Source organism: Phodopus roborovskii, unplaced genomic scaffold (genome assembly GCF_943737965.1).
Source record: "Phodopus roborovskii unplaced genomic scaffold, PHOROB, whole genome shotgun sequence".
In the NCBI taxonomy this organism is placed as follows: Eukaryota; Metazoa; Chordata; class Mammalia; order Rodentia; family Cricetidae; genus Phodopus; species Phodopus roborovskii.
In genome coordinates this window covers 7,410,978-7,421,998 of record NW_026126448.1, presented here as the reverse complement: position 1 = coordinate 7,421,998, position 11,021 = coordinate 7,410,978, and the positions used below count along the sequence as shown (strand labels likewise).

Genomic DNA, 11,021 nt, shown 5'->3' with positions numbered 1-11,021 from the left:
CCTAGTATCTTTTGGGAAATAGTAACCAGGCCTGGCCTTAGCCATCCTAAAATCTTTTATCTTGTACCTGTGTGATATGCAGAAGTTATTTCTTGCCACAGACCATTCCATGGACTAGGTCTCCCAACTATACCGATGAAATGGTACCCATAAAATCTGGGCCCTATGGTTTCTGAACTGGGAACTGAGGGTTCTTTGGCCATTGAGCAAGATGGGCTTCTGCATGGTACCCATCTTTCAGAAGTTGCTGAACTGCTGGCTATAGTTGTAATCCATGACTTTGTACAAACTTATATCTTATATATGACCTTGGGTCTCCTGGACTAAAAGATTGCAAATCCAACTGCAATGGGCACATGCCTGGTTCAGTCAAGTGCATTGGCAATGACTCTGACTTGCATGTGGCAGACAAGTGTTTTCCTCTCCACCAGTGAGGTGCTGCAGCTGCTGCTGGGAGAGATACTCATCCCCAGTTCAAAGTGACCCACAATGGCTGGGTGTGGTGCATTAGGAAGGTTGAGTCAGGGGGATTCCCAGGAGTTCTAGGCCAGCATGTGAGACCCCCCTCCCCCCAAAAAAAATCCAGATCACAAAGGAGCTTATTCAGGACAGTGGACTCTTGGTCCCCTTTTCCTTTATTTCTTAATAGGCTTTCTGTAACACAATAATAGGTTTCTCCACTGACACAGTATCAGTCGGAATTGAAAAAGCAAAAGCACAGGTTTATTTGAGCAAAGCAACTCCCAGGTGAGTCCTAGAGACTGGAGGGTGGGTGGGTGGAGGATGGGGGTGGAGAAGTCACACAACTGAACTAAAGCAGGGAGCTTATGTTCCCTGTAGGTGAGGGGTGATCCCATGTCCTCCATAAGCTGAGTTTGTCCAAGTACGGTCAAAAGCTGACCACTTTAGGCAGGTCTTAGGCTACTGACAACTTCAGAGGAGGAGCTGCCATAGCCACTAATAATGCAAAACTGGGCCTTTTGGTGCCTTTGTTGGAGATTCTCTTAGAGGGCAGGGTTTGGAAAGAGGAATAGGCAGTCCCAGGACTCAGCCTGTAGTTCAGGCTGGCCTCAGACTCTAAAGATCCACCTGCCACTGCCTCCCAAGTCCTGGGATTAAAGGTGTGTGCCACAGTGCCAACTCCTCTTTTGAACTCCAGACACTCACTTGAGGGCCACCAGCCTCCTGACATCCAATATTGGAATCACTTTCCCTCATTCTTGTGACCCGAGAATGGTATAGTCCAGCAGGAGCCCTACCCCTGCCTGGGGAGACACCAAACTTGCAAATGAGGATCCTAGGAGCTGGAAGAAAAATGGCTGAAAGGGTGGCTACATCAAACCACCCAACCCTGGATACTTCACTGGGCTGGGAAAGGGAAAGCAATGTCAAGAGACTGGGGTCCCCAACTGGAAGAAAAGCATTGATGTGACTGGAATGGGGTAAGGGTTTAATGCTAAGAGTCACATAGATGTGCATTTAAGAAGGTGGTGGAGTGTAGCTAGGCAGTCAGTGGTGGTTCAGGCCTCTAATCCCAGCCCTTGGGAGGCATATCTCTAAGTTTGAGGCTAGCTTGGTCTACAGAAGGAGTTCTAGGACAGCCAGGACTACACAGAGAAATTGAGCAGTGGGCAAATAGCATGGAATATATAAGCTCACTCAGAAAGCAAACAATGGGAATGAATGCAACAAGTTCTGGATATCAACCTGTTTTATTTGTTTCTTGAACAGAGTCTCACTATGTAGCCCTGACTGGCCTGGAACTGGCATACACTAGAGAGGCTGTTCTCAAACTCAAATCCACTTCCTCTACCTCCAGAGTGCTGAGATTAAAGGTGTGTGACACCATGCCCAAACTGTTTTACGTTTGTCATCAACTGCTCAGGCTTTGAGCTAAACTCTCAACCCCTCCCTCAGTTTATGAAATAAAGGCATTTTCTACTTTGTAGTAAAAGTAGTCTAAGATGCCATTAAGTAGTGATGTGGGATAATCCTATATGCTGGAAACATCTTATTCTCATTGGTTAGTAATAAAGCTGATTTGGCAAGGCAGAATTGGGCTAGGTAGGAAAGCAAAACTGAAAATACAAAGAAAAAAAGGCCAGAGTTGGAAGATGTGAGCCAGCCACCAGAGGAACAAGACATGCTAGAGGACAGGGAAAGCCATGAGCCACATGGCAAAATGTAGATTAATAGAAATGGGTTAATGTAAGTTGTAAGAGCTAGTTAGAAATAAGCCTGAGCTATAGGTGGAACATTTTATACTTGATACTGTAAGACCTGCAGAGTGTGGACCTTCACACTCCCACTCAGGAAAGGCGACACCCCAAATCACTCACAAGAAGCGGTCTTGATGCAAATAGCATGAGGAGTTTTTATTCCAAGTGCACTGGGGTCCACAGTCATACGCCACACGGGTAGAGGACTGAGGACCTCAAAGATAGCTTTTATAAGACTTACATCAAAGCTAACAAGGCCAGTTTCAAAGCCAGCCTGTTATTTTCACTAGGCCTAAAAGCAAGGATATGGGATAGTTCAAAACTTGGATGGTTAGTAAGGTTTCCTAGGTTACAGAGATTTAGCACACCTGCAAGGTTGGGGGGGTGGGGTGGTTTCTTTCTCAAGAACCAGCAGGCTCAGTAGCCTTGTCCTTGAGCGGCTGGGAGAATGTACTTTCCAGTCAGGGAGTTATCTGTATCTATTGGCAGAGGCTCTTGTTTTCTCTGTCTTTCCCTTTTTGCTATGAGTTCCATCTTTTAGTTATTAATATTCTTTGTGGACAGGATGACCCATAACAGTTTCCAGACTGTTGTTGTGGATAACAACATTCTTCAGAAACTAGGTGATTATGAATAATAATAATAATATCCAGAAACCAGTCATCGTGATCAAGCTATTTCATGTGTTTTTCTTTTTTCCTGAGCTTTGCATGCAGCTAGAGTGATTTTTTTTTTTTAAATACATGCTGATGGACTTTTTCTAAATTTCTAACTTAGTGGCCATTAGAGAGTTAAGCTGTATTTTCATCCTTTCAATATAAGCTTTTATGTGATTATTTGAGACCCAGGTGGTCTGGACAGAAAAGCTCTGCCTCCATTTACAAAGTAGCCTTTAAAATCTGAATTTCTGCATTCATGTTTGAGACAAGTAGCAATCACTCTATGGCCTTGACAACAGCTTCTAGAGGTTAAGGATGGAACTCAGAGGCAGAACACTTACCTGGTACCAGCAAGAGGAGATGCTGGCTGGGGTGGAAGGAGAAGAACACAGCTTCAAAAGAACTCAACTTTCCACCACATCTTTTAAAGGAGACTACAAAAATCTACCATTCATCTGGAAAGTTAGGGGCTCTGGTTAGGACCCCCTAACCAGTCTCCCTGCTTGAGCCCTTGGCTCTCAGTGACCCATTGTCAACTAATCAGAGGAATGGTAAATTCATCCCAGCTTGGTGTTCTTTAGTAATTTCCCTGGTACAAAGGTTAAATTCTGAATGTCCTACTGTGACCTAATAAACCCTGTCTGGTCAGTTTCTCTGCTGCTCTAGGTGAACCACATTTTGCAGAACAGTTTAGAGGTTAACAGCTTGATTTATTTTTCCAAGGCAGTGTTTCTTTGTGTAACAGACCTGGCTGTCCTAAACTCACTCTGTAGACCAGACTGGCCTTGAATGCCAGAGGTTATGGAACTGCAGAATCTGAGTGGGTTATCAAATCTCTCTGCTACCTAAGGGGATATTTATTTTGAAATTTAATTTTAAAAAGGAAGCTGAGCTAGGTGGCACAGGCCTTTAATCCCAACACCCGGGAGGCAGTGGATCTCTGAATTCAAGGCCAGCCTGGTCTATAGAGAGAGGTCAAGGACAGACAGGGTTACACAGAGAAACCCTATTAAAGAAGGGACTGGAGAGATGGTTCAGTGGGTAAGAACTTGGTATGCAAGCATGAAGACCTGAGTCTGCTCCATGAGCATTCTGTTGCAGAGAATTTAATTCCAACCACCCACGGGGTGTTTCACAGCCACTGTAACTCCACTTGTAGGACCTTGTGCATCAAGGCGCACACACAGTGTACATACATACATGCAGGTAAAACATAAAGTAAATCTTAAAAAATAAAATTTGTGGGAAAGAATGCCTGTAACCACAGTGCTGCAAGGCAGAAGGATTGCCCAGGCTTGTCATCCAGCATAAGTCCATGAGGGCTTGAGTTATCACATGTACTCATGGCATGTGTAGAAGTCAGAGGACACTGTGGAGTTGGTTTTTTCAGTCCATCTTTACCTGGGTTCTGGGATTAAACTCAAATCACTAGGCTTGTAAGCACCTTTACCCAGGAGCCATCTTACCAGCTCTTATTATTTATTTGTTTATGAGTTTTTGAGTAAGATCTCACTAAGGTACCCAGGCTAGCCTTGAACTTGCAATCCTTCAGCCTCAATTGGGAATCTAAAAAGGAAGTTAAAAACAAAAACAAGTCTAGTTCTGGAAAGATGGCCTAGTGTTAAAAGCACTTTCTACTCTTAGAGGGACCTGAGTTCAGTTCCCAGCCCCAGACAGAGTATTAGGTAATTCACAACTCCTTCAATTCCAGGTCCAAAGGATCTGACAGCTTAGTCTGGCATGGTTCCTCAAACCTGTAACCCAGTACTGAGGCAGAGAATTATCACCAGCTGAGAGGCAGCCTGGGCTAAAGAGTGATAGTATTTTTAAAAGCAAACAAGGAGGGAGGGGCCGGAAAAAGCAAAAAGAATTCAAGCATGATGGCCCACACCTTTTTATCCCAGCACTCAGGAGGCAGAGGCAAGCAGATATCTAAGTCCTAGGCCAGCCTGGTCTACAAAGCAAGTTCTAAGACTGCCAGGACTATACACAGAAACCCTGCCTCCAGCGTATTTCCTCTCTTGCTCAGTATTGAACCTACCGCTTTCAAGCATGCTAAGCAAGCATTATACCACCTGAGTTAGAACCTTTTAAATCCTTCATTTTGATTTTGTCTGGTCTGTGGGGCACTTAGTCCAGGAGCTTATTTTTAAGACATAATACATGAACATGAAAATTAATGAAACTTGGGTCAGGGAGATGGCTCCGCGGTTAAAAGCACTGGCTATTCTTCCAGAGGACCCCAGCACAGATCCAGGGGATCCAGCACCCTCATACAGACATACAGACAGACAAAACACAGGGTCTATGGAAACCTGTTTGTCCTGGAACTCGCTTTACAGAACAGGCGTGCCTCAAAGTCACAGAAATTCATCGGCCTCTGCCTCTTGTGAGCTGGGATTACAGAACCTTAACCTCGGCTGAGCAGGGATTGAAGGCATGAACCATGCCCTGCTGTCTAATTTTAAAAATAAATAAACCGGAGGGGGTGTGGACAACATTTAAAGACGACAAGGTAGTGTACAACTTTAATTCCGGCACTTGGGAGGTGGAAATTTAGGATCTAGGCTACAGAAGACCCTGTCTCTAAAGGGGGAAAAAAAAGATACACTCTAAGCACAACAGCCAGCAAGTGTGACATATCACGTCTTCTTAAAGTGCAGCGTGCGAGAGCCCTCCAGTCTGCCCAAGGTCAAGGACCTGAGGCGGGGAGTTAGGTGTCTCAGTGATAAGCACGCCACACAGCCCACCTCAGTGCCAGCGTCCCAGGGTCCCAGGATCGCTGAGGCTCCCAGGTTCTTCCCGGAAACCGGAAGAGACGTAAAGAAGGCGGGGCTGCGTTTTAGAAACCCGACCGTGAGGCTTTGCGCTTCCTCTTTCCAGCCAGCGCCGAGCGATGGGTGAGTGTTGCTGTAGGCCGGGTCTGGCTGCGGGGAGCGAGGTCCATCCGTCTCCATCCTGACTCGCACCCCAGCCAGGAACGTGTTCGGCCCGACCCTGGGCCACGAGCACCCGTGGGGAGGGCCGGCCGTGGGCTTGGGCTGCCGAGATCGCTGCGGTCGCTTCCCGGGCTCCGGGCTGCGAGCTTGTCCAACATGGCTGCCGCGGGCCGCACGCGCATGATGACACCTAGGTATGCTGCACACTCCCGACTGCGTCGTGGGGAAGCCAACCTTGGAGAGCTGAGCGTGCGGCCCGCGCCGAGCGGGGCCCCGGAGCTGGCTAAGGCGCTGGCACCGAGGCCCGATTGCTCAGGCTTGCGTCCCCGCTCCCACACACAGGCATCTCTCGGGACAACTGGCACAAGCGCCGCAAGACCGGGGGTAAGAGAAAGCCCTACCACAAGAAGCGGAAGTATGAACTGGGACGGCCTGCTGCCAACACGAAGGTGAGCGCGGGGGTCGGGGGAGTCAAATTCTCTACGGTAGAGCACGGTTGCGGTGGCTGTGGTCACCTCTTGGGCGTTGATTTCCCAGTTTTGGAGACTGGGCATCTCGCACATGTCCACGTGCTGGGTGAAGAGAGCTGGGTCTGCGCCCGGATCACCAAGCTTAGCGTATAATGGAGAGACATGCTGGGGACTCGGCTTCAAGTGACTCCTAGAAATGGGTTCCTTTCATGTTAGTACTGTGTCATTTGGGGCATTAATGGAGTTATTTCTGTGTTTCGGGGGTCTGGCTTTTCTTTTTAGAGGTAACAGAGTGATGAAAAAGTATCCTTAGGCGTGGTTAGGCCGTCTTGGTCACCTGAATGCCACTTGCCAATGAAAGGACTTGTCATAGTTACACTGACTGTTACCTCCATCTAGTCCAGGTTCCTCTCCCAGAACCCCTCTCTTCTTGATGACCATGTCTGGTTTTGTGCTTTCCAGATTGGCCCTCGTCGTATACACACAGTCCGAGTTCGAGGAGGCAATAAGAAGTACCGTGCCCTAAGATTGGATGTGGGAAACTTTTCCTGGGGCTCTGAGTGTAAGTAGTCCTTTGGGGGTATCAAGATGTTTGAATTTGCCCCTTGCTGAAAGACCTTGAGGTAGCTGGAGAATTCCTTCCGATCGTTTGACTCCTGCAGCTTGGGGTGGTTTCTGGAGGGTGCTTAAAAGCTCTCTAAATTAAAGAAAAATAGTTGTGGGTAAAGCCCTTAGGCATGGAGGCTGGGTGTTCCTTTTCTGCCCTTCCTGGGATTAAGGACCCTGGGGAAAGGAAGGTAAAGCCAGTGATTGCCCTGTATGCATGCATGCTCATGTTACAGAGCCCTGCAACTGAGCTGCCTCCCCAGCCCCTTAATTGTGAGTTTCCCTTGTGTGCAGGCTGTACTCGAAAAACAAGAATCATTGACGTTGTCTACAATGCATCCAATAATGAGCTGGTCCGCACCAAGACCCTAGTGAAGAACTGCATTGTGCTCATTGACAGCACACCGTACCGACAGTGGTACGAGTCCCACTATGCACTGCCCCTGGGCCGCAAGAAGGGGGCCAAGCTGGTGAGTGTTGTTTTGCCATAGGGGGTGAGGGGAAGGGCTGCCTTCTTGTGATGAGAATTCTGTCCAGTTCTGCTACTGAAGGAAGGAGATGAGTACTATAGCGCTGAAGAAGGCAAGCACCAGGGTATTTGGGGTTTGAGAAGGCTTGGTGACTTTCCTCATGACATACCCATTTGTATTTCCTTTATTCAGACTCCTGAGGAGGAAGAAATACTAAACAAAAAACGATCCAAGAAAATTCAAAAGAAATATGATGAAAGGAAAAAGAACGCCAAAATCAGCAGTCTTCTGGAGGAACAGTTCCAGCAGGGCAAGCTTCTTGGTGAGATGGATGTAGTGTTGGTGGTGTGGGGGGGGGTGGCTGTCTCAGTGATGAGAACTTTGTCCAGTTCTGCTGCTGACTTCTAAGTGAGGACGAAGTGTATCTGAGGAGACGTTTGGCTTTACGGCTGCTCTTTGGGTATTAGACCAACTTGGGCTTTTAAGGGGGCAGCAAGGTTGGGTGGGGCCTTTGGTCCTTTTACTAAGGACCGCCTATTCTCTTACAGCCTGTATTGCCTCAAGACCAGGCCAGTGTGGCAGAGCAGATGGCTATGTGCTAGAAGGCAAGGAGCTGGAGTTCTATCTGAGGAAGATCAAAGCCCGGAAAGGCAAATAAACCATCATTCATAGCTCATGTAATAAAGGTGTTTATTGTTCTATATTTATATTGTCTAAATGTTTGGCTAGATTTTTTTTCCTGCTTCTCTGAGCAAAGCTGAAGAAACCTCTTTATCGTATTATCTACTGTAAAAGGCCCTGTGCCTAGTCTGTTTTGAGAATAGGGACTAAGGTAAAGCCAGTATTTCCTGGGTCTTTGGGGGACCTAGAGCAAGTTGGTGTGGAAGAGACTTGTGATGTGAGTTCTCAAACAATGTGAGGGTGTTGACTAAACCATGCTTGAAGATTGTCCCTTTCCTTTGTAGACTTGGGTTTCAAGGGTTCTGTTAAATTTGTGTACGTATACGAGGCATTAACTTACATGGGTATTAAGCACATGGCTGTAACACCTGCTGTTCCAGCCAGGTATGGTGGTTCATGGGAAGAAGGGACTTTGTATTGAGGATCTTCATTAGTCGTGCAAGTTACAGAGAAGATATCTTCACTACAAGGTTGATAGTTTGGGGGGCTGATTTCAGCTCAGATACATGTTCAAATGCTTCCTGGGTACTGGGTTAGGTGTGTATACCACCATGCCTGATTAATATTTTGGGGTTTCCTACAGAAAAGTGGGGCCCTGTACTAGGTGGTGGGTTGTTGATTCTCTGCTCTTCTGTGTTCGGGGATCTTGACAGATTCATAATGCTCATATAGCAAACACTGGCTATAACATCAAAGGCCAAGGAGTTTTGGTTTTGTGTGTGCTTGTTTTTTAAGACAGGTTTTCTCTGTGGCTTTGGAGGCTGTACTGGAACTAGCTCTTGTAGAGCAAGCTGGCCACTTAACTCACAGAGACCTGTCTGCCTCCGAGGATTAAACCCAACCTGATTTGGGTTTTCAAGATAGGAATTCTGTGTAACAACTCTGGCTGTCCTGGAACTCACCAGAGTGGTTTCGAATTCAGATCTGCCTGCCTCTACTTCCCTATAGCTGGGATTAAAGGTGTGTACTGCACTGAATGAGATAAGTTTGTTTTGAGGGGAGAAGTTCTAAAACAAGGTCTCTGGTCCTAACCTGGATCAGTCCCAGCAGATTTTGGAGTTATTTGCTTATAGCTAATCTATGGCCATTTTGGTGGAGAGCATTGGAGCAGGTGGTACATACTGTAGCAGTAGCTCCGCTTATACTATCATTTTTTGTTTTTTTTTAAGCTTTTGTTTTTTGAGATGGGGTTTCTCTGTATTGCTTTGGAACCTGTCCTGGAACTCCCTAGGCCAGGCTTGTTTTTGAGATGAGGTCTTGCTATGTATATCTGGCTGATCAGAAATTCTTTATGTAGAGCAGGTTAAACTTGAACTCAGGGGTCTTTTTGCCTTCTGTGTTGAGGTTAAAGGTGTGTGCCATCGTGCCCAACCCAATAAGGGTCTTTTCTCCCGCATGTGAGTGTTACTTTCTTCCATATATGTGCACCGTTTGCTTGTCTGGTACCCAAGGTCAGAAGACGGCATTGAATCACTTGGGACTGGAACAGGTGTTCTTAATTAGCCGTCTCTCCAGCCCCTCCAGTAAGTTTGTTTTGTTTCTCAAGACAGTTTATCTGTAACAGCCTTGGCTGGCTTGAACTCAGATCCACCTTCTGCCTCCCAAGTGCTGGGATTTAAAGCATGCACTACCCAACCACCATGTGGTTGTTGGTAATTGAGCTCAAGACCTGGAAGAGCAGCCTGTGCTCTTAACCTGAGCCATCTCTCCAGCCCACATGGCTCACTTTTAATTCCAGACTTAACTCACAGACATTCCCCTCCTGGGACACATACTTGGAATAAAATTTATTTTTGAATTGCCATTAAGATAACTCTGCAGGTAAAGGTATGTGGTGACTTGAATTCAGTCCCCTGAACCCACAGGATGGAAGGACAGAACTGATTTTTGGTTTTTCAAGACAGATTTTCTTTGTGTAGCTTTGGAGCCTGTCCTGGAACTTGTCTGTAGGCCAGGCTGGCCTTGAACTCACAGAGATCTACCTTCTGCCTCCTAAGTGCTGGGATTAAAGGCATAACTTCACTTTTAAAATTGGAGTGGTCTTGGGGCTGGAGAGATGGCTCAGTGGTTAAGAGCACTGGCTGCTCTTCCAGAGGTCTTGAGCTCCATTACCAAGAACCACATGGTGACTCACAACTGGATCTCTACATGAGGAGAGAACACTGTATACACAATAAACCTTCAAAAAAAAAAAAACATTGGAGGGAGCTGGAGAGATGGCTCAGTGACTCTTTTAAAGTGAGCACTCAGTTCACTTCCCAGTATTCAGATGGCAGCTCACAAAGGTCACCTTTGAGGTTCCAGGAGTTAAGGCATATGCTCTTTTAGGGGATCTGGTGACTCTGGGCACTGTACGGGGTACACTTAATATGTATAGACATTCATGCACCTAAGTACTTTGTTTTTTGAGCCAGGGTTTTTCTGTAGCTTTGGAGCCTATAGACCTGGCTAACCTTGAACTCAGGTTGACTTGCCTCTGCCTCCCAAGTGTTGGGATTAAAGGCGTGCACCACCACTCCCTGGTTCATAACTACTTTTAAATTTGGGACTCTGGTAGGGCTGGGTCCCGTTGGCATAAACCTGTACTACTTGAAAATGTGAGATAGAATCAACAGTTGAGTCCAGCTTGGACAATTAGTGAGATCCTGTCAATACTCCAGTGTTTCTGTCTTTAGTTCCTTTGTTCAGGCATTAGCTAACCTTTCATAAGAGCACAGTCAGAAGAGCTCATTTATACAACTGCTCTTAGTGCTAGGTCACCAAGGGCAAGTTCCCAAACCTAATTCCACCTATGTCCTAGTAAAGACCAAATCATACAGTCTGTTCACAATGAACAAGTGGATATATTCTTATTATAAACAAAAAGTGAGCCTTGCAGATAAGGGTCCCACAGCACACCCTGCAGGATCTAATTTTTTTCACACTTGATTCTGAAATAGCTGTCCTAGGCCAGCCCCACAGCATTGTCCCCAAGCTG

General features: G+C 46.5%; 1 protein-coding gene and 4 non-coding genes across 5 annotated transcripts; all 5 read left to right on the top strand.

Annotated features, from left to right (window-relative positions):
• Positions 1-5,643: 5,643 nt before the first annotated feature.
• Positions 5,644-8,070, top strand: Rps8 (ribosomal protein S8). The gene is made up of 6 exons (XM_051188574.1): positions 5,644-5,778; positions 6,160-6,266; positions 6,750-6,849; positions 7,188-7,363; positions 7,556-7,685; positions 7,912-8,070. Exons 1-6 carry the CDS (start codon positions 5,775-5,777, stop codon positions 8,019-8,021), a joined length of 627 nt encoding a protein of 208 aa, XP_051044531.1. The 5' UTR covers positions 5,644-5,774; the 3' UTR covers positions 8,022-8,070.
• LOC127225521 (small nucleolar RNA SNORD55/SNORD39) lies at positions 5,993-6,071 on the top strand. The gene has a single exon (XR_007834805.1). It is a non-coding gene; the product is annotated as a small nucleolar RNA SNORD55/SNORD39 (small nucleolar RNA).
• Positions 6,573-6,675, top strand: LOC127225529 (small nucleolar RNA SNORD46). The gene has a single exon (XR_007834813.1). It is a non-coding gene; the product is annotated as a small nucleolar RNA SNORD46 (small nucleolar RNA).
• Positions 7,407-7,474, top strand: LOC127225528 (small nucleolar RNA SNORD38). Its single transcript, XR_007834812.1, has one exon. It is a non-coding gene; the product is annotated as a small nucleolar RNA SNORD38 (small nucleolar RNA).
• Positions 7,728-7,797, top strand: LOC127225527 (small nucleolar RNA SNORD38). The gene has a single exon (XR_007834810.1). It is a non-coding gene; the product is annotated as a small nucleolar RNA SNORD38 (small nucleolar RNA).
• Positions 8,071-11,021: the final 2,951 nt, after the last annotated feature.

What these genes read in the sequence shown, in the direction of transcription:
- Rps8 (XM_051188574.1), top strand. An exon ending in GGCCTGCTGCCAACACGAAG is followed by an intron (nt 6,267 to 6,749) that starts GTGAGCGCGGGG and finishes TGTGCTTTCCAG; the next exon opens with ATTGGCCCTCGTCGTATACA. An exon ending in CTTTTCCTGGGGCTCTGAGT is followed by an intron (nt 6,850 to 7,187) that starts GTAAGTAGTCCT and finishes CCTTGTGTGCAG; the next exon opens with GCTGTACTCGAAAAACAAGA.